Source organism: Suricata suricatta, chromosome 13 (genome assembly GCF_006229205.1).
Source record: "Suricata suricatta isolate VVHF042 chromosome 13, meerkat_22Aug2017_6uvM2_HiC, whole genome shotgun sequence".
Classification (NCBI taxonomy): domain Eukaryota; kingdom Metazoa; phylum Chordata; class Mammalia; order Carnivora; family Herpestidae; genus Suricata; species Suricata suricatta.
Genome location: NC_043712.1, coordinates 61,771,399 through 61,794,636, shown reverse-complemented (window position 1 = coordinate 61,794,636; position 23,238 = coordinate 61,771,399). Strand labels below are relative to the sequence as shown.

The window sequence follows — 23,238 nt, the reverse complement described above, 5'->3', positions numbered from 1 at the left end:
ATTGCTGGGTCATAGGGGAGTTCTGTTAATTTTTTGAGGAACCTCCACACTGTTTTCCAAAGCGGCTGTACCATTTTACATTCCCACCAACAGTGCAGGAGGGTGCCCGTTTCTCCACATCCTCGCCAGCATCTATAGTCTCCTGATTTGTTCATTTTAGCAACTGACTGGTGTGAAGTGGGATCTCAGTGTGGTTTTGATTTCTATTTCCCTGATGAGTGACGCTGAGCATCATTTCATGTGTCTGTTGGCCATCTGGATGTCCTCTGTGGAGAAGTGTCTGTTCATGTCTCCTGCCCATTTCTTCACTGAATTATTTTTTGGGTGTGGAGCTCCCACCCTTGTTGTTTCAACTTGCTGAGTAGGACCACGGTTTACCTAGCCACCAGTTGGTGGGCATGTTAGTTGTTACCCTTTTAGGGCTATTACCCAAAATGCTCCCATGGCCATCCGTGTACAAGTTCCTATGTGAACCAACGTTTCCATTTCTCTCCCGTAAACACGTAGGAGGAAAGGTTAAAATGGGTGCCAAGTCGCAAGTCTTTTCTTGCCTCTATGTGCTTAATGGCAAGTGTCCTCCTTACAGAAGGGCCCATTGCTTTTCTAGGCAAATAGCAACTAGCTCCAGGGTCTGTTGTTCAGGTGAATTGAAGAGCCTCCCAGAACGTTCTACTTTGACCACACTCTATCTGCTGTAGCATTTTTCAAGTGTCCCATATTTTCATTCTCAATAATGAACTTTTAAAAATCTGAAATTTTAGGGGCTCCAGGGTGGCTGAATCAGTCAAGTGTCTGAGTTCCACCTCAGGTCATGATCTTGCAGTTCCTGAGTTGGAGCCCTGCATAGGGCTTTGTGCTGACAGCTTCCCGTGTCACACTCTGACTCACTCTGTCTCTTTCAAAACTAAATAAACACTAAAATTTTTTTAGATTTAAAAAAGTGTGAAATTTTAGCTTTTTAGAAAAGCTAAAGATTTCAAATGAAAGAAACATTTGAGCGTAACTGCATTGATGCAACCACACCAGTGTATTTTTAACTGTAATAATGAACCAAAAGTGGAAGTCAAATTGATATCTATAATCTAAAAGGCCATAATTTTAAGGCAAAAAAAAGCAATTTACATTATTTACATTAGTTTCTACTATACTAAAAACATGCCTGAGATGAGCTAATACGGGAATGAAGTAGAAAACGCGTCAAATGGGGCGCCTGGGTGGCTCAGTCGGTTATGTGTCTGGCTTCCACTCAGGTCATGATCTTGAGGTTTATGAGTTCAAGCCCCATGTCAGACTCTCTGCTGTCAGCAGAGCCTGCTCTGAATCCTCTGTCCCCCTCTCCCTGCCTCTCCCCCACGGGCTTGCACTCATGTGCCCTCTCTCTCTCAAATAAATAAAAAAAACTTAAAAGAAAATGCATCAAATAACAATGATGAGAGAATATAGGGCCATAGGTGACATTTCTACCTTTTCAATTTTTTATATTATGGTTACTGTTGATAGGAAAACAAATTATAAAGGGTTCAAGAATGAACATGTACTTTAAACTGTAAATTAATGGAAACCAATTTGACAATAAACTATTTAAAAATAAATAAATAAACTGTAAATTAAAATAAATTTTTATTCAAAGCATCTTTTAAAATTACAGCATGTTTATTCTTATGCTGTTATCTCTGCCAAACTACATCTTAGCCATATGAAGCATAAAACACTTCAAAAATTTGAATGTAAACCACATTTTTTTAAAAAAAGCAGTCTTAACATACCTCAAATTTTAGATGCCAATGTATTTTGTCCAAGCATATAGCTTATATCAAAGTAGAACATTTTAAATATTTCTATATTAAGTAGTTGTAATAATTTCTTAAACTTCCAATTATACAAATAAAAAATGTCTGTGAATATAACTATTATAGCTGACAAATGCTGACCAAGAAAGAAATGAAAACCTTTACTTTTGAAGGCCCTAAATTTTATGATCTGTGAATTGGCAAGTACTTGTGTTTTTTAAATTCTTACTGCCCTTCCTTCTTCAGGGTAAGGTCATCAAATTTTAAATTTCCCAAGACTGAAGAGTTTTGCTTTTCATAGTTCATTTAAGTCATATTTGAGAGCAAAAAGTTCTAGAGAAAATGTTGAAATCTAAACCAAGAAAATTCAGATGCTACAGTCTCTCTCACTGTGCTTATAAGTGCTCCAAGTTAAAATTCTATATGCCAGATTACAACAAAATTCTTAGACAATTACAAATATAAATTCTATTACAAAAAAATCCCTCAAGATTTGTAATTTATGATACAGAGGAATTACATTTTTAAAGTATGTCCTCATTCATACACATTATTTGTTACTATCATCTTTCACACTTTTGCTTTCTTCCAAGACATTTACATACCTCCCCTTCCCCATGACTAGTATCTTAAACTATCTGCGTACTGCAACACACTGGGATTTTTGGATAAAGAAGCCTACATTTTAGATAATGTTTAAACTACATCTGTAGGCTACTACTTCAAAAAAAAAATGGCGCTGAAGAGCCCATATCGCCCTCTATTACTCTGAAGTCTACTCCAATTAAGCAATCTATCAAATTACCATGCTATGCATGTTATTTAGTTTCTGCGTAAAACAAAAGCATAAATGATGGAGGTTTATGCCTACATAAAGGAGGTGAACTGCTCAGGTCTTGATTTTTCTGTTCATGCTTCAGTACATAAAGTGGTATTTAAAAACTTCATCTGTTTGGAAAAATGGCTTAAAACCACCACACAAATTAACACACTTGCAGCTGAAACTATTCCAGAAACCTACTTATTTGAGTAGCTAATATTTTCTGCAGTGTTTACCTGATAACTAAATTTAGTGAGCACAAAATAGCTTGGCATGTTATTCCGAAGAAAAGCAAGGTGGCTGTATGCACTGAAAATATAAATAGGAGGCTTCCATTTGCTAGTAATTCTAAACAAGCAGTACAATGAAAATTTAGTGTTTGCTAACAAACCATCTATAACAGTTCACTACTAAACAACCCTGTAGGTGTCCCTTTTATTAATAAAAATCCAAGTGCCAAATCTCTTACAGGGCCCATAATATATATGTAAAAAAATACCAATTACCAAGTTACCTAGACTTTGCAAGATTAATCACTCAATTTCAGCGTATGAGAAATTTGCAATGTGCAAAAGCTCCCAAGTTAACATAACAGGGATGCCAAGTGCTCTTCAAACCTGAACATCATAGTGAGCTGTAAAGCCTCAGAAAGATAGAATAAGACTGATATTACTCCAATTCTGAAAATTCTCAACTATTGTGCATCTTGCCAAGATCCTCAAATATCTCTTTTCTTCCAAAGTCCATAACTTAGAACATTTTCCAAAATAGTCAGTTTTCCACTTTTCATTAGGCATACTATTTTGCAATTTAAAAATCTATATCTTACACACATATCTTATACTTTCTGGCTTGCTTCAGTGTTTACAGTATTGTTAAAAATACTAATATACATTGTTAAAAATGATCTTATAAATAATCTATTTCAAGGTTCTTTGGCTACATGTACCATTCTGCTTTTTCATACAAGTGTCTTATTCAGAAAGTGCTTCCTGTGAGAACTGCTTCCAATGAATGCATTAAACTTGCAAAATCTAGCTTCCCACAATATGTCCATTTCTACCCTGTACTAGAAGTCCCATATTTACAAAATATTTTAAACTTTACAACAAATCCATTACCATATAAAAAAAGTGCAATTCTCTCTCACCCCATATTCTGGAGCAATGACATTCTTCATAAGTTTCTACAGAATAGCAGCCTATGATAAGCAAATAAGGTGCTTAGCTTATGCCCAAGGATCTACTTTTTAAGTACGCCGGGCAGTACTTTTTGTACAGTGGCAGAGTCAGTGCGGAGGCTACTGGCGGAGCGGCGCCCCGGTCAGGTTGGCCAGCTCTATGAGGGCGAGCGCTCCGTGCAGACGCTCCCGCTGCTCCTGCAGCCGGCGCTGGGCGCCGCGCTTCTCGTCATCCTCCTCGTCGGACTGCAGGTACTCCAGAGGGTCCTGCTGCTCCTGGTCAGCCTTCTGCACGAGCTTCCCTTTCAAGGTGGGGGCGCGCTGCTCTCTTGTTTCCCAGTACCTACGAGAAACGCATGCAGCATGCACGTTAGCTGTATGTATACATGACCTCCTCAAACATTTACTTTTCTTCTGAAAACAGTTTACCACACTATTAGTTTCTGGCTTAGTTTGTAAAGTTCTAAAATGATTCATATGCTTTACATATAGTTAGTTCCCATTCTAGAGGAAAAAATTGACAGTCAAGAAGTTGACGGACTTTTTCAGATTTCCAAAATCAAAAACTGGCAGTCCTGGGTCTTATACTCAACTCTCTAATCATGGTTTTTCTCCAAAAAACTGCCTTTAAGATAGTATGTGAAATGGACTACAGTAAAATACACAAACAGTAGAACAAATGCTGTATGTCAATTATACCTCAATAAACAATTAAACGAGGTAGAACAAATAATCATTAGAAACCTATTTATCCTATTCTTCTGACAGAATTAACTATAAGAAACTTTAAACCCGCAAAATATGACAAACAGATTAGTATCTGGAACACACAGAGCTTATTCGAAAATCTAAGAGGCACCGCGATTATTCTATTACATAACCAACTGATAATTTACAAGAGAAAATAATCCACCTTTTGGTAACTAAAGAAAGGCATATTTAAAGAACACTACCACTACATACAAAAATGTCCCATACAAGACCTGCATATCAACGCTGATACTAGCTTTCTTTGTAATGGCCAAAAACACCCCAAAAACCCAGCAACAGGCAAGTGAATAAACAAGCTGAGGTGTATCCATACAAGGTATACTACTCAACAGTAAGAAGGAACGAACCCAGGGTTGTACGGTGACAGGTGGTGGCTACACTTGTGAGCACAGACTTGGGGAATCGCTATGCTGTACACCTGAAACTAATATAACATTGTGTGCCAACTGTACTTCAATTTAAAAAAAAAAGAAGAAACCATTGATACAGTCAAGAACATGGGTGAATCCCAAAATAATTACATTGAATAAACAAAGCCAGACAACAGAAATATGTACTATATGGCTCCATTTGTACAAAACTAAAAAATGCAAATTAGTTTATAATAACAGAAAGCAGAGTAGTCTGGGGAACAGGAAAGCACTGAGGGGCAGGAGTGATGAATCACAAAGGGGCCTGAGGAAACTTTTGGAAGTGACAGGTATGTTCACCATCTTGACTGTGATGATGGTTTCAAAGGTGTATATATTATGTCAAAACATATCAAATCGTACACTTTGTTGTGTGTCAATTACACCTCAATAAAGCGGTTTTTAAAATTACACACACACAAATAACACAACTACTAGATTTCAGGAAATGCAGACATCTCAAAACTGGAAGAACGTGGGCAATACTCAAGAGGTATAAAAAAAGAAATGCAAAGAGTTCAGTCTGACTTGAAGGACAACTAGGAATGGAGAATGGCAAAGAAGTTTAACAAGGTCAGCAGGCAATGAAGTACTCTGAATCCCATAACGGAGGGTTTAGACTTTATACTGAGTAGAATCCATTAGTCTGTCGTTGAGTAAATGAAAGAATGAGAGGAAAACAGAAAGATGACCAACAAGTTTCTGACTTGAGTAAAGTTAGAGCTCGCGGGGTGGCAAAGGCCAGCCAGGAGGAAGAGGGAGGGAGGAAGTGACACAGCAAGCCGGACAAACGTAACACCTGCCTGAGTGGAGCTTCCAGTCCAGCAGGGACAACAGACACTAGATGAATAAATGTGTGACGAAAGTGTGTTAACACAGTATGTTATAAAGCATCTATTAAGTCGGTCTAACCTCATTTGTTCTGGGGTTAGTGAGCAGTTAGGGAAAAACTTCCTGACGCAATGTGTGACCTCAGTAAGAAATAAAGAATGAGCAGTAGCTAAATGAAGAGGAAAGCGGCATTCCAGGCAGAGGGAGCAGGAGCCACAATGAGGGTGGTGCCGACAAACAAGAAGGCTGGGCAGCTGGAGACAGGTGTGAGGCCAGAGGAGGCAGAGCTACGGCAGCACAATGAGGGATTCCAGACTTTTCCTGGAAGGAAGGAATCTGATGAAGGAGGTAGTGTCCCAAACAGCCAATGCTGGTTTGTACACAACAGATGACTCCTTAAATCAGAATACCTTTAGAGAAATTTGTTTATGCTGGCCCCCTTGTTGCCATTAAAATTTTCAACTGGGTGCTTTTTAGAACTTTATTTTAGAAGAATCTCTAGCCCATACCCCAGTAATAATCAGCACCTATCTAACATGAAGAAAATGAAGACAGGCTGCACTGCAGAGTACAATTCATATAAAACATTCTTTAAAAATGAGGAAAATTCTTGCTTTTAAAATACATTGTGGTCTGGGCACTGAGACTAATTAATATCATGTAGTTATTTTCATCGCACAACAGATCCTTATACCATTCCTAACAATTCTGTGGTTTAAGGAAATAAAGCACCATTTCAAGTTACTTTATAAAATGTATAGAAAAGCAACTGATTTAAAATGAGAGGACTGTCCGAGCCCCCAGCACAGCCCATGTGCTGGGCGGCTTGGGCGGCGGAGTGCAGGGAGAACCTTACTTCGCCAACCACGCGGCGGCAGCCTGGTTGTCCACAGCCTGGTGCTTACTGAGAGCGTCTGTGGGCTCCTCCCGTTTCAGCCTGGCATAAGGGTGCTTCGGACAGTGGCGGTTTGCATGGGTGAATCTGCTTAGGCAGCCTTCAAAACATAGAGGGAAACACATCAGAATCTGGACATCCAGCAGACATGGAAAATGTTCAATTTCATGGGTATCCAAGAAAAGCGATTTAAGACCATGGGATTTAGCATTCTGTAACTTGGAGGAGGAAAAAACAACCCTAAGGGGAAGCAAGCAGTGCCTTCACCGTTTGGTCATGGTGACATAAATATATCAACCCCACCAGAAAGTGATTTATTAGAAAAAATGGTCAAAACCTCTGACCCAAGAATTCCATTCTGGGAATCTATCATAAGGAAACATCCCGTAAGATGAACAAAGCTTTCAGGAGAAAGCCAGGCCCTTCAGCTTTGTTGGCAACAAACAAATTTTAACAACAAATAATCAATATTCAACATCGAGGCAATCATAGTATATATGCTTACACAAATGAAAAAGTGTAGAGACATTCGTAACAACTGACAACAATCAAGAGAACCACACAACAGCACAGAATTATATTGAATTTCAGGTATAAGTATGTAAAAATGTGCATAAGAAAAACATCTCAAGAAATGTGATGAGAGATTTAGAAAATACTTAAGAAAAGTGTTAAGAAATTACTAACGGTGGCAGTAGCAAGATGGTAAAATTTCCCCCTTTATTGAAAATTGAAACTATGATGTATTTCTTTTGATTTAATAGTTAAAAAATTTAAAATCAAAGTAAAAGCCTACTCTAAAGGCTACTTTTACTTCTGTAGATCTTTCTACCACCTCTACCTATATATAATATTTCTTTTTTTTTAATTTTTTAAAAATTTTTTTAAGTTTATTTTTGAGAGACAAAGAGAGACAGCACGAGCAGGGGAGGGTCAGAGAGAGAGGGACACACAGAATCTGAAGCAGGCTCCAGGCTCTGAGCTGTCAACACAGAGCCCGACGCGGGGCTCGAAGCCACAAACCGTGAGATCATGACCTGAGCCGAAGCCGGAAGCTGGACGCTTAACCGACTGAGCCACCCAGGCGCCCCTCTTTTCTTTTTTAAAGTAATCTCTCCGCCCATTGTGGGGCTTAAACTCACAACCCCAAGATCAAGAGTTGCTCTGCCAGCCGAGCCAGCCAGGCGCCCCTGAATATACTACTACTTTTAATTACCTTTTATGATTTTCATCTAAACAGAATATTTCATTTAAAAAAATCAATCATTTCCCAGAAAATGAGCATGGATCACAATTTACAAAGAGAACTTATGAAATTTACATAGACAGAGACATCTCTCCTCCCAAAAAACTTAAGATATTTTAGCTTTTAACTTAAAACCAGTTATTACATAAACTTAACCCTCAACACCATACCATTTTCTGAACAAACAAAAGGTTTCTCTCCGGTGTGAAGACGCTGATGTGTTTTCAGCTGTCCACTTTGAACAAAGGCTTTTCCACAGTCTGGATAGTCACACAGATAGGGTCTCTCACCTAAGTAGACAAATATTATATATTATTTCTGAGACAATAATGTAAGAGAAAGGGACAGAGAGAATCAACCCCCGTATAGGTCATGACTCCAAACAACAAGAAAACTTGTCATAGCCTCTACAAAGCTGCAAGTGTTAACGCCAACAACAGCATTTTACGGTTACCAAACAGCTATCCACTTGAAAGCAAAATAATATTTTAGTTGGGCATTGAGCCTTTAGGTTCCCAGGTTCAAATCCTTAAAGTTATCTTCGGCTTATACTGTCATTTTTCTCCCCATAATCCAAATAACTAGCTCTTGCTGATTCTTTAAAATGTCTCGCACTCATGCTTTCCCACCGCAACTTCCCCAGGTCAGGCTGGCCGCCCCTCCCACCCAGCAGGAACTCTAGCTGCCCTCTATTCTCTAGCCCCTGTACAGCACTTCTGGAGTGAAGGACAGAGAACACTTGCTTCTGTCATACGAATTACCTCCTAAATCACTCCAAACCCTACTGCAACCCTTGAACAGCTGAAAATTATCTGCTGACTTTTCAATGGTCCCCTAATATTTGCACTATAGCTACTGGGTTAGAGGGCAGGGTTTAGCTTTACTTCATTCACTCCTGAGATTCCTTCCATCCACGAGGCAGTTCCTCATGTTGTTGTACTCCTTGAAAATCCACCTTCTCTGCCCATTCAAATGTTCCCAGTCATGCAGGCTCTCAGGCTTTTACCTCGCTGCTATCTCCAAATAATTGAACTATGTATCCCTTCACATCTCAGAATCCATGCTATTTATGTATCCTAGTACTCTCCTGACACAAAGATGTATAACACTTCATATTCCATTGCAATACATAATACAACACAGTGCTAGGCTTGAGAAAGTGCTGAAAAGTATTGTTCAACCATAATTAAAATTATTTTTTGAAAAATCATTCTGTGATCAACAAGTATGGACTGGTCCTTCCAATATGACTCAATTAACCGTAACAAGTCCTCCCTAAATTTCTCATTATTTAGAAATGTACCAAATGATTGTGAGAGACACAAATTAGCAAAACTTAGGTATGGGGGGGTGGTATTTAAAATAGTAAGAGACCGGGAACCTGGGTGGCTCAGTGGGTTAAGCATCCCAACTTCCCTGACCCAACTTCAGGTCACATCATAATCTCATGGTTGTTTGTGAGTTCTAGCCCCGCCTCAGGCTCTGTGGCTGACAGCTCAGAGTCTGGAACCTGCTTCAGAATCCGTGACTCCTTCTCTCTCTCTGCCTCTCCCCCACTCATGCTCTGTCTCAAAAAATAAATGTTAAAAAAATTTTTAGGATAAATAAATAAAGTAAAAAAAAAAGGAAAGTTTTTTTACAAGGTATATTCATATTATTAGAGCTTAACCATACCATGGAGCTCTTGGACGCAGCCCTCTGGCATACAGCATAGTAAGCCAAGCCCCAAAAGTATTGGTGACACATGGTGGGGTGGTGGTAGATCAGGCCTGAGACTCAGGGATCGTATCATTACACCACATGGTCCTGAATCTAATCTACACGGGCAACATGTACTCTATGGCCTGTGAAGCAGTTACTTGGGGATATTTCAGACCAATGAGACTGAAAAAAAATCTGAAAATTCTCAAAATCATGTACTTCATTTTGTAATGGTTTTACGGAATGGTTCCTAAAGTCAAAACCTCCTGGCAACCTCAGTTTGTAATGATTCAAAATGAAAACTTTACCCCTTTTCAGGGACTTAGCTAAGAAAACTATATTCTAGCATATTATTAAAATGTATTTTTCAAAAACAAACCAAAAAAAAAAAAAAAAGAAACCAAACAGGTGGTGACAGTGAAAAGCAGTGAAAAAAATAGGGACTGAAGGCTTAAAAGCCCAAGTTCTAGACCAGTACTGCCAACGGAAAGAGAATATGAACCAATTCTAGGAACCACATTTAAAAAGCAAAAATAAACAGGTGGAGTTAATTTTGATAATATATTTTATCTAACCCAATATATCTAAAATATTTCAATACATAATCAATATCAAAAGTATTAAGGACATCATTTACTCTTTTTTCATACTAAGCATATTTTACATATACTGCCCATCTCAATTTAGACTAGCCAAATTTCAAGTGCTCAAGAGCCACATGTGCTACTACACCGGCCAGCACAGCCCAATGCTTAAGGGTATAGGAGGCTGTAAGACAGTAGTCTTTGCTTTTTTTGATGCCTCAGTTTCGTCATCTGTAAATTATTAAATACCATTATTAGAACCATAAGGCTCCTTCTTCTGGGGCCAGTTTTCTCTATGGGCTCTTTCTATGTTCTTTGCTCTCTAAATGGTATTTAAAATCTAAATATTGGGGTGCCTGGGTGGCTCAGTCGGTTGAGCGTCTGGCTTCAGCTCAGGTCAGGATCTTGCAGTTCATGGGTTCGAGCCCCATGCTGCCTCTGTGCTGACAGCTAGTGCAGAGCCTGGAGCCTATCTTCAGATTCTGTGTCTCCCTCTCTCTCTAACCCTCCCTGCTCATGCTGTCTCTCTCTCAAAAATAAATAAAAATATTTAAAAAAAAATAAAAATAAAAAAATAAAATCTAAGTATTTCTCTACACAAATAGAGATATGTGATAGTCCTGGGATAGCTACATACAATACCTTTAATTCTGAAAAATTATACATCACCTTAGATTAAATGGCTAGGTGAAAACAACTGATGGCACACTGAGGATTCTAGAAATTCTGCTAAAAACTGGACACTGTTTTAGTATGTGGCCTACAAATCAATTATATCAATTACACAGACAACTGAAGGGCATATCAAGTATTGACATTCAGGTAGGTAGAATAATATAGCTCAATTTATCAATAACGTTCCTATGACAACTAGATTAATTACCATGATACCTTTAGAAGTCACATGATACCAATGCTGAGAAAACCTTTCTTCAAAAGAGAAACTGACTATACAGTGCCTGTCTTAAAAAACTTCACAATAAGGAAACATAAAGCAACCAAAATATTAATTTATGGGCCCAAACATCAAATCAGCTTTTAGTATTACTTCTGCTCAACTTACCTGTGTGAGTCCTTTTGTGAGCCTGGAGCGATTTCTCCCGTGGAAACACCCTATTACAGATGTTACAACGGATTCTGCTGGATGAATGCTCTCCTTCATTTATTAAATCTCGGACAGTATCTGCTCTGGGTCTACCACGTCGGATTCCATCCTATTAACAATTTGTATAAACGTTAATATAATTTCTTACATCGTCTCATTAAATTAAAATACCACAATAAATCATTTTTTAAATCTTTCTTGAGTGACATCATTGAAAATAGAATAGGTAGTTCCAAAGGCCCATCCCTTTAGAGATCACTGAAAAACTGAGATCACTGAGAAAAAACTGTCAAAATCCCCTTTATCACAACTCCTGAAAATAGATTTACAGCAACTCAGGGAACATAGAATCAAAAAATAGGCAACCTAAAACAGTAGAGAAGCTTTGCAGAATTTTTACTGCCTGCCCTTGCCTCTCCCTGTTCCCCACAGTGGTCTTTCTTTTTCTTTTTTTTAATGTGTTTTATTTGTTTTTGAGAGACAGAGAGAGGTAGCATGAGCAGGGGAGGGTCAGAAAGAGAAGAAGACACAGAATCCGAGGGAGGCTCCAGGCTCTGAGCTAGCTGTCAGCCCAGAGCCTGACACGGTACTCGATCCGGCAACAGTGAGGTCATGACCTGAGCAGAAGCCTGACACTCAACCAACTGAGCCACCCAGGCGCCCCATCCCTCAGTGGTCTTAAAGAGCCTTCATTCTCACTTAGTCCCTGGCTCCACAAAGAACAAAGCAGATTTAATTCTCAAAGAATTGTGTTTGGGGTGCCTGGATGGCTCAGTTAGCTAAGCAACCAACTTTGGCTCAGGTCATGATCTCGCGGTTCATGAGTTCAGGCCCCATGTGGAGCTCTGGGCTGACAACTCAGAGCCTGGAGCCTACTTCAGAGTCTTCGTCTCCTCTCTCTGCCCTTCCCCTGCTTACACTGTCTCTCAAAAATAAATAAACATTTAAAAAACCAATAAGTAAAAGAATTGTGTGTCTGTTCTGACCTATCTGGGGGCTACCTGAAGAACAGACACAAGGTGTTTGCATTGACCTAACTCAGAACCCACTCAGACCAAAACAGTGGCTAAATAGAGCCACTCAAAACCTTGTAAGGCTAGGAGCGCCTGGGTGGCTCAGTTGGTTAAGTGTCTGACTCTTGATTTTAAGCTCAAGTCATGATCCTGCAGTTCATTGGTTCAAGCCCCGTGCCAGGCTCTGTGTTGGCATTGTGGAGCCTACTTGGAATTTTCTCTCTCTGTCCCTCCCCTGCCCATGTGCACATACTTTCTGTCTCAAAAATAAACATTTTTTTTTAAGTCACAGTCTTTAACACAAGAGGAAAAAACAACCTTGTAAGGCCAATAATAACTACTGCCACCTGGGGCAAAACATTTCAACTGAGACAAAGACACATCAAAAGCCTGTGAGGAAAAGCTGGAGAGTTTCTTTGAGTAATTAGGGCATTGAAAATTGCCCCGGTATCCCAAAGATAAAAATTTCTGCAAAGCCACAGACTTGCCCAGGGCAGGAAGCATGCTCAGAAAAGACCTGAAAAGACCCTGAGCTTTCACCTCTGACTGATCCTCAGCTAGGCACAAGCAGAAAATGAAAGCTAAGGCAGAGTTAGAATGAATCTAAGCATTGAGAGAGCTACAACTCAGAGCCATTTCTGCAAAATCAGGAATTTTTTTCCCTTTTGGTTTTTAGCTACAAGCATTCAAAGCAATCTCTACTGATGCTGAGGTGAGAACAAACACAACAAATAGCGTTTACAAAAGCAGTTTAGAAAATTCGCATAACAGGGCTCAGTTCATGATCATGGGTTGAAGCCCTGTGTCAGGCCCTGTGCTGACAGCTCAGAGCCTGGCACCTGCTTTAGATTCTGTGTCTTCCTCTCTCTAAGACCCTCCCCCACTCACAGTCTCTCTCTCTCTCTCTCTCTAAAATAAATAAATAAACATTAAAAAAAAAAAGAAAATTTGCAAAACAAATAACTACAACTCCCAGCACACAAACAAACCAAACTCTGGAGAAGGAAAAGAATGTGATTTCCAGAGTCACTGTAGTATAATATTCAAAACACCCCATTTTCAACAAAATATTACTAAGCATGTAAAGAAACAAAGTATGGTCCATACGGAAGAGAAATTCATAGAAACTGACCAGGAGGAAGAGGTCATGGAAACCATGGACAAAGGACAAAAGGAAAAACAGAATAACACTGTTCAGAAAATATCAATAAAGAAACAAATTATAGGAGCACCTGGGTGGCTCAGTCTGTTAAGCATCTGACTCTTCGTTTTGGCTCAGGTCATGATCTCATGGTTTGTAGATTCGAGCCCTGCGTCAGGCTCTGTGCTAACAGTTTAGAGTCTGCTTCAGCTCCTCTGTTTCCCTCTCTCTCTGCCCGCCCCCCTCACACACACACACACACACTCACACTCACTCTCTCAAAAATAAATGAACATTTTAAAAAGTCAAGGGCGGGGAGCATCTGGGTGGCTCAGGAGGTTAAACATCCAACTTCGTTCGGCTCAGGTCATATACTCACAGTTCATGAGTTCGAGCCCAATGTCACAAGCTCTGGACTGAAAGCAGAGACTACAGCCTGCTTTAGATTCTGTGTCTCCCTCTATCTCTGCCCCTCCCCAGCTTGCGCCTCTCTCTCTCTCTCTCTCTCTCTCTCTCAAGAATAAATAACCATTTAAAAAATTATAAAAAGAAACCAACAGAAATTCTGGAGCTAAAAAAAAAAAGTACAATGACCTTAATGAAAAAATTCACAAGCACTTGAATGGCAGGTTTGAACTGGCAGGAAGAAAGAATCAGCAAATTTGAAGATTAGTCAATTGAAATTATCCAATCTGAGGAACTGAAAAAGAAAAGAATGGACAGAGTCCAGGATACCTGTAGGACATCAAGTGTCTTAGTTCATTTGGGCTGCTATAACAAAATACCACAGACTGGGTAACTTACAAAGAGAACAGAAATGTGTTCCTCACAGTCCTGGAAGCTGGACCAAGACAAGGCACCAGTACTGGGCAGTCAGGTGAGGGCCCTCTTCCTGGCTCGTAGCTGGTGCCTTCTAGCCATGTCTCCACATGAGAGCTCCTATAGCCTTTTTCAGAAAGGTACTAATCCCTTTCAAGAGGGCACCATCATCTTTGGGAGTCAGGATCTCACTACACAAATTTTAGGATACATAAACACTCAGACTGTAGCATCAAGCATACCAACATACCACATAACCAGAGACCCTGAATCATGAAAGAAATGGGCAGAGAGAATATTGAAGAAATAAAGGCTGAAAACTTCCCAAATTTGATAAGACCTAAGTCTAAACATTTAAGAAGCTCAATGAACTTCAAGAAGGATAAATACAAAGAAAGATCAAACTGAGGTGCATTAGATCAAACTGTAAAGAGAAAAAAGGCACAGAATCATGAAAACAGGAGAAGCAATTCATCAGGTACAATGAATCCTCAAGAAGATTAACAGCTGATTTCTCCGGAGAAACTACAGAAAGTAGTAGGATGACATGTTTATAGTGCTAAAAGGAAAGAAAAGTCAACCAACAATCTTGTGTCCAACAAAATTATCCTTCAAACATGAGTAAGAAATTAAGACATTCCCAGATAAACAAAAGTTGAGTTTATGGTTAATAGACCTGCCCTGCAGTAAACCTAAAGGGAGTTCTTCAGGCAGAAAGGAAATGACACCAGACTGAAACGCAAAGCCATACAAAGAAAGAACCGTAGTGAAGTTAATTACATAAGTAAATACAAATGCCAGAAGTATTGTATTTGAGGTTTGTAACTCTTCTTTTTTTCCTATATGATTTAAAAGACAATTGCCAGGGGCACCCGGCTGGCTCAGTCAGAGGAACATGGGACTAAGATATCGGGGTCATGACTTTGGGCCCCACATTGGGTGTAGAGATTGCTTAAACAAACAAACTTTTTAAAAAGACAAATGCCAAAAGCATTTTAAAAATTATAAATCTAGAGGCAACTGGATGGCTCAGTTGGTTTCAGCTCAGGTTATGATCTCACAGTTCATGGGATCAAGCCCTGTGTGGGGCTCTGAGCCGATAGTGTGGAGTCTGCTTGGGAATTCTCTCTCCCTATCTCTCTGCCCCTTCCCTGCTTGCACTTTCTCTCCCTCAAAATAAATAAATAAACTTAAGAAAAATTATAAATCCAGGGTGTCTGGCTAACTCAGTTGGTTAAGTGTCTGACTTCAGCTCAGGTCAGGTCAGGATCTCATTGTTTCAGCTCCACGTTGGGCTCTGTGCTGACAGCTCGGAGCCTGGAGCCTGTTTCAGATTCTGTGTCTCTGTCCCTCCCCAGCGCATGTTCTGTCTCTCAACAATAAACAGTAAAAAAAATTTTCTTTAATGGCTAATTTCGTTATGTGAATTCACTTCAATTTTTTTTAAAAAACTAAGGGGGTGCCTGGGTGGCTCAGTGGGTTAAGCCTCTCACTTCAGCTCAGGTTATGATCTCACATTCTTGGGTTCGAGCCCTGCATTGTTTTTAATAAAACATTAAAAAAAATTTTTTTTAATGTTTTTTTAAATTTATTTTTGAGACAGAGAGAGACAGAGCATGAGAGGGGGAGGGGCAGAGAGCGTGAGACACAGAATCTGAAGCAGGCTCCAGGCTCTGAGCTAGCTGTCAGCACAGAGCCCGACGCTTGAACCCACGAACGTGAGATCTGACCTGAGCCGAAGTCGGAGGCTTAACCAACTGAGCCACCCAGGCGCCCCCAAAAAATTTTTAAACTAAGGAAATTTGAATATACTATGGATGTTAGTTAATAACAACATATCAAGTTGGTTTCATTAATCATAACACACATACCATACTAATGTAAGATGTTAGCAATGAGAAAACTGGATGTGATTTATGGGAACACCTTGTACTATCTTAACTTTTCCATACATCTACAATATAAAATAAACATTCACTTAAAAAAAACTTTCTTATTTCCCAGGTAAGTTAACACACACAAGTTACATAAAAAAAAATCATAAAAGGACTATATACAACTAAGAACAAAATGAAGATGCTTTTACTGACTACAATATAAAAACCTAAAGCCTTCCAAATGCTTAAAAACATCAGGCCAAAACCTTAATGGGTAACAATAAACTCCAGTAAAATTCCAGTTCCATCAATTTTCACCTTGAAAGAAAAGCTCAATCTCAACATGGGTGAGTTATCTTATAGGATAAATCATGTTTAAAAAATTATTAGATATTAAAATCCATTTCCTTAATAGTCAACAGGTAGAAGCAATCTAAATGTCCATTGACAGACAGATTAAAAAGGGAAGAAAAAAGGTGTTATTTACAATACAATGGAAAATTACTCAGCCCTAAAAAGAGAATCCTGCCATGTGCTGTAATGTGCATGAACCTTAAAAGCACTATGCTAAGTGAAATAAACAGACCACAAATTCTACAGGATTCCACTATGTGAGGTATTGGAAGCAGTCAAACTCTTAGAATGGTTGTTGCTAGGGACTATGGGGAGAGAGAAAAGAGGAGTTCAATGGGTACAGTTTCATTTTTGCAAGATCAATAAATTCCTGAGATCTGTTACACAACAATTTGCATACAATTAACACCAAAAAACAATTAAGATGGCAAATTTTATTTTTTGCCACATAGACCCCCAATAAAGGAATGTGGAAAGGCACTATGGCAAATAATAATACTGTAAAAATATCCACCACCCCTTTCTCACTGTGTATAGGTACCAATGAGGTAAAATGGACCATATGACTTGCTTTGACCAATAAAATGTGAGTAGAAATTTTATGTATGACTTCTAAGCAAAAGCTTTAAAAGCCATCACCTGGCTCTTTCATCTCTCTTTTTTCTCTCTGCCTTGAGACCCATATGTCCCAGGTAGGGGATGTTCCTTCTGGGTCCCAGAATGATCAGGACAAGGTGCATACCAGCAATCAACCCCCACAGTACAGACCATGAGCCATGATCAGGCTGAGATTGGGATTTCTAAGGTTGCATTCTGCACCATGCTTTAGTCTAAGCTAACCGACTTAGGCCCTTTGTTAATAAATATTTGCTGATGGGATAAAGATCTCATCAATTCTTCCTTGATATCAAAATTGCCAAAAGATGTCTTTCCCCAACCTTATATAACTCTTTAAGAAGTTTCCATTTATAACAAAACTAGGCTGGATCTCAGGACTCTGGGATCACGATCTGAGCCGAAACCAAGAGTTGGACACCTAACTGACTAAACCACTCACGTGGCCCCTTCCCCGTATTTTTAAATACATCAAAACATATTGTTGCCTCTATTATAATTTGAAATGGACTAATATCAAAAATTTTAGATTATCCATTACTATTTTCTGTTTCTGTTTAAAAAAATTATTTACAAGCATGTTTAATGGGGGTTGAGTATTTAAAAAGTTAACAATGTGTTGCTTCTCCACCTAAATCCACATTTGCATTTTCCAGATGAGAAATAGAGAGCTAAAAAAAAAAAATGTAATACAACATCCTAGCCATAGACCTACGGTAAGATATAATCAAGTATATCATTTCGAATAAGAAAATTAAGCAAGGCAAGTAATCATCTGATGCCCTAAATAAAGAGCATCTTTTTTAACTGTACATAGAAAAAATAAGCTGCATTACTTAAAAGGTCCTTTTCATTTTGGCCTTAGTAATAAGAAAAACTATGTTTCTAGGTACATTCTGACAATAACAGTGTTAACTAATTCCTCAGCCATCAAGTATACCTGAAGTCTAAGAGACAATTCGCGTCAGGATTGCTTGATCACTCATAAGAGAAAGTTAAGTTCAAAAGAAATTCAAGAGGTGCCTGGATGGCTCAGTTGGTTAAGTATCTGACTTCAGCTCAGGTCATGATCTTGCAGTCAGTGAGTTCAAGTCCCGCATCAGGCTGGGTGCTGACACCTCAGAGCCGAGAGCCTGCGCTGGGTTTTATGTCTCCTCTCTCTCTGCCCCTCCCCCACTCATGCATGCTTCCGCTCGCTCTCGCGCTCTCTCTCTCTCTCTCTCTCTCTCACACAGACAGAAATAAACATTAACAAAAGTAAGTTTTTGTTCTAGAAAATATTTTGTAAAATTTTTAAAAGGAAATTCAATACATCACTATGCAGCATCTACTGCAAAATAAGCTACTAAAAAGAAACAAAATGATTAAATTGACAAAAAACACTTGCATACTTTGGTAACTTATTTATTAGATTTTAGAGAGAGCACAAGAGTATGTGTGCATTGTGGGGAGAGAGGCAGAGGGAGAAAGAATCTTCAGCAGGATCCACACTCATCACGAAGCCCAATGCAGAGCTTGGTACCATGACTCCGGGATTATGACCTGAGCTAAAATCAAGAGTCTGACACTCAGTGGACAGAGCCATCCAGGCATCCAGAAACTCCTAAATTTAAATTTTAGACAGACTTTCAGTACCACCAGATGGTAGATTAGTGATTTTCAAACTGTTTTCTGAATATTATATGATAAATTATTTGAGTTTTCAATGTCAAAAATTATCTTGAAAAATTATTTAAGGAGCCCCTAGTGGCTTAGTCGGTTAAGTATACAACTTGAATTTGGCTCAGGTCATGATCTCACAGTTTGTGAGTTCAACCCCCATGTCGGGCTCTGTACTGACAGCAGAGAGCCTGCTTGGGATTCTCTGTCTCCCTCTCTCTCTGCCCCTCTCCTGCTCTTCCTCTCTTTCAAAAATAAATAAACGTTCTTTAAATGTTATTTAATAAAATTTGTGTTTTTTCTCAAGCCACTTAGAATAATGGACACATTTACCTAGATTTTACAGAAGTTATAGTCAAACTGGGTGATGAGAAAAAAAAACCTTAAAGTCCTTGACACATTTTTATACAAAGTAAAACTCAAATGAAGTGCACAAACACAACCTAGAAGGAAAAGAAAAATAGGTCTCAGAGGAAGGCATGTGGACCTTGACAAGAAAATGAGAAAAATGTAATTGATCATATTTCCCTCTTTAAATTCAGATTTTGATCCAAATTTTCTTTGGCTATCATATCTGCTGCCTCATTCTATCCCCCACCTTGACCTACCTGCACAACTTTCCAAGTCTTAATTTGCATTTGTCCGTTGTATCGTGTGTACCCTTATAAAGCATCTCAGTTGAGAAATTTATGTGTAAACAGTGTGTATTTCCGATGTCTACCTTCATCAGCTTACTACTAAAAAAATAATAAACCCCTAAAGTCAAATCACACATGATGCAGACAGGAGCAATACATTAAGAACAAGGGCTCTCAAAAGTTCCAATCAGTGCTGCCACTTACCATCCGATGTTAACTAAACAATCTTGGGGACTTTTTTCTCTAATTTCTCCTTGTTCACTGGGTAAATATGGTTCATTTAATTAAGGAATTCAAAAGCTCGGCAGTTTGCTGTGCCTGGCAATAAACAGTGGCCACTATATTAACAGGTTATGTTTAACATCGTGGTGATCAAAATTATATGTACTAATCTGCTGTAAGACTGCTCACTGTTCAGGTAACAGAAAGGGAAAGTGGAATAGGCAGCTGGCAGGTCCTGAAGAGTGAATGGAATCTGAGGCTATGCACAGAGAAGCCAAACCCAACAGTGAAGTAACCTCATGAACATAGTCTGAGTAGAGAGGGCACAAGGGCACAAGGTGCTTGGAAATAACTTAAGGACAGAGAGAAATTAGACCTGCATCCTCCCCTCCTCTCCTCTCCCATCTCCTCCCAGAATTCTACAAACTGAGAGAAGATAATGCAAATATATAATTATACCCCAACAGTGCTAAGCAATCTTGGGATGATGGGCCAAAATAAGTTGGTAGATGATGGATGTGCTCCCCACAGGCAAAAGAGGCAGGAACAAACAAGAGAGTGGGGAGAGCGGACACTTAGTGTGAAGGTCTCAGATGTTAACACCTCTCCTGGGGGGTGGTGCCAACAAATAGACAATAACCAAACACAAACGTTTTTCTCAAACTCACACCTGTATACTGACAGAAGGGGGGAGGGCGAAACATGTTACTGGTGTCCTATCTTTCCATGAAGTGAACAGATTCAGTCCGCATGATTCACTCATGTAGAGATAAAGAACTACAAGCACTTTAGAGAAACAAAACAAAATAAAAGGGGCAGAATTCCCTATCTTTGGTCTAGAACTGATTACAAACAAAACTAGTTACCGTCCTTAAATAAACGTATATTCCAGAGCTTTCCCCTCAAGATGGAAAAGCGAAAATGAATGAATTTTTGCAGCTGTAGTTGGATTGCTTCACTGATTAAAGGGTAAGTTAAAATCAAGTTATCTATTAATTTTGAAATACGAGTGTGTGACGAAAAAAGTGAAATATAAGACAGACTTTTGCTTTTACAAGTTCTTCATAATTTCTGGTATATTTTACTCTAAAAGAAGTGGAGAAAGAGGAACTAAAGTTCAAACCCGTGCATTGTGAGCAACTTTTATACGAGGTTTGTTAAGTCTGTTTTAGGGCCAAATGAACATACCTATAAATTTCATTTATTTATTTTAACAATCTTCTTGGATAATACAAAATTAAATTATTAATAATAAATGCAAAATATTTTACAAGTATTTGTGCATGTACGCCTTTACAGTTCTCAACTGTATAAACCTTTTTTTTTTTTAAGTCTAGGTATGCTAACACAGGAAAGTAGGCTACCCAGCCATCTCACTAAGGGCCACCTGGAGACAGCAACACTGATAGTTTCCTTCACAAACTCACTCAGCACTACTATGAGTATTTCTACTGCTTGTCCTTTCAAATTTTTACTGAAGTGCAGCTTCAAGAATTAAAAGGGTGTCAAAGCACAGAGTTTTATAATTCTGTAGTTCTTTAGTAACAATGTCATTAGTAACAAAGTATATCAATTTCCTCTGGGCTCAAAAACATGAAGTTTCAACATCTTTGCTACTGCATGTAAAATGATAACCAAACTTGTTTCAAGTTGCAGATACAGTATTTGCCAATATCGAGGCACTTATCCACTAATTTACTTGTTTTTTAAGTAAACTGCTTATCTGAAATAGCCACTTAACAAATAGAACCTAAATATTATATACTAGCACAATTCATTCATTACACAAATATTTACCGAGCACTTTTATTTAGCATTTGGAGTGTGAGGTATAAAGTTGAACAGTCTTCCAGAGAAAAATGATCCCCGCTCTCTAGGAGCTTACAGTCTATAGAGACAAGGGTGTCAGCAGAGAGGCACCCATGAATACATGCTTCGGGATTACAAGCCACCAGAGTCCCAGCTTTCCCACAACCTAGTTGTGGGACCTTGGGGAGGCCCCTTTACCAATCCTTCTATGGCTTAGTTGCCTGATCCGCAGTAGGCTTGAACTAGGTAGTCACATCTTTCCCAGCTCTCAACAGTCTGAGTGCAAGCAATCCAAGGTTAACGACAAGCTTCCCATTCTACTGCGTGCTCTCAGCAACTAGCAAGGTGGTGCGCTGGATGCATGAGAAGCATTGAGGGCCCCACTCCGCTACGGAAGATTGCCCTAAAATCCCTTCTCGCTCTTCTGTTATCTCTGCAGGACATCTTTAGTAGGGCCGGATTATCTGCATTGAAGGAGCGGAATCTGAGCAAATCCCTCCGGTTCTGCACCCAAAGGAACAGCTGAAGGCCCAAATCCCTTCACTCCCTCTCCCGCCTGAGAGGACTCAGCGATCGTTCGAAGGTCTACCTGCCTCCTCCGCGACCCCAGGCTGCACTGTTCACTGCACCTGCTACCCGGTGGCCTACGGTCGGCCAGCCACCCTCCGCTAGCGTCACGTGACCGCCGCCCCGCCTCCCCCCGCGGGGACCCGTTTTTTGGCGCGCGGCAGTGACGTCAGCGTCTTGTCACCCGCCCCCGCCCGGCCAGAGGGGACCTCGCGTTTTAAACTCAGCCCCGCCCCGCCCGCCGCAACTGCGGGCACTGCCGGCTCCCGGGCTCCGCCGTTAACGGGCCTTGGCTGCCCCGCGCCCCTCCCACCCGCCCGCGCCGCTCACCTTGAGGTGGCCGCTGTCCGGGCTGCTAGCTTCCTCCTCGTCCTCCCCTCCCGAGGCGGCGGCGGAGGTGGTGGGCGGGGGCGCGCCCCGGCCTCGAAGCCCCGGGTGTTCAGCGGCTGCGGCGCCGGCAGGCAAGGTGGCCGAGGAGGCGCCCCCCACAGCCCCGGGGCTGAGCGTCACGTTGTGCGCGTTCTCGCCCCAGCGCCACGGGTACACCATGAAGTCGCTGAAGCCGGGGCTGGTGGGGATGAGTGGCGGAGGCGGCTCCGGCTCCCCCCCGCCGCCGCACGCGGGCTTGATTGGGGTCGTCCTGATGACCGACACCAGCACCCGCTTTGGGGAGTCGTGGCAGAAGATGACGGGCGGCGGCGGCGGCGGCTGCGGCGGGTTGTCCGCCATCGGCGCCTCCATGCCCCGGATCATCGCCCGGCCCCGATCGGCAACTACCGCAGCCACACTCCCCGAGCTCCGGTCTGGCCCTTCGCTCCGCTCGCCCGCGCTGCTTCCGATTCGCCGGCGCTCAGTCCCGCCGGCTCATGGCTGGCGGACGTTTCCCGGAATCCTCTTGCGCGGCGGCCAGCGAAGTAGCCGAGCGGCTTGGCTGGCACCGGGCGGCCAGCGCCAGACCCCCAACCCCGGGTCAGGCCCGCCCTCCGCTCTTTGTACTCCCCAACGCAGGCTGCACCGGCGGGAAGCCGCGGGCGGCCTGCCTTTCAGTGACAGGAGAGCAAGATGTGCTGCCCCGAACCCCCGAAAATAACAACCTGCCGCCTGGGTCACTGCTCCGGCTTTCCCGCGTTACATTTCGCGCCTGGGCGGAACCAATCACTGCGAGGCCCCAGCCCGCTGGCCGCAGCGGCG

At 40.9% G+C, this 23,238-nt stretch overlaps 1 protein-coding gene and 1 long non-coding RNA gene across 2 annotated transcripts; both read right to left on the bottom strand.

The window, feature by feature from the left end:
• Positions 1-1,601: 1,601 nt before the first annotated feature.
• Positions 1,602-23,173, bottom strand: ZNF367 (zinc finger protein 367). The gene is made up of 5 exons (XM_029921083.1): positions 22,378-23,173; positions 11,292-11,442; positions 8,114-8,233; positions 6,659-6,797; positions 1,602-4,133 (listed from the first exon to the last, which is right to left on the bottom strand). The coding sequence occupies exons 1-5, from the start codon at positions 22,798-22,800 to the stop codon at positions 3,911-3,913; spliced, it is 1,056 nt and encodes a 351-aa protein (XP_029776943.1). The 5' UTR covers positions 22,801-23,173; the 3' UTR covers positions 1,602-3,910.
• Positions 21,462-22,161, bottom strand: LOC115276971. The gene is made up of 2 exons (XR_003902138.1): positions 22,070-22,161; positions 21,462-21,944 (listed from the first exon to the last, which is right to left on the bottom strand). It is a non-coding gene; the product is annotated as an uncharacterized LOC115276971 (long non-coding RNA).
• Positions 23,174-23,238: the final 65 nt, after the last annotated feature.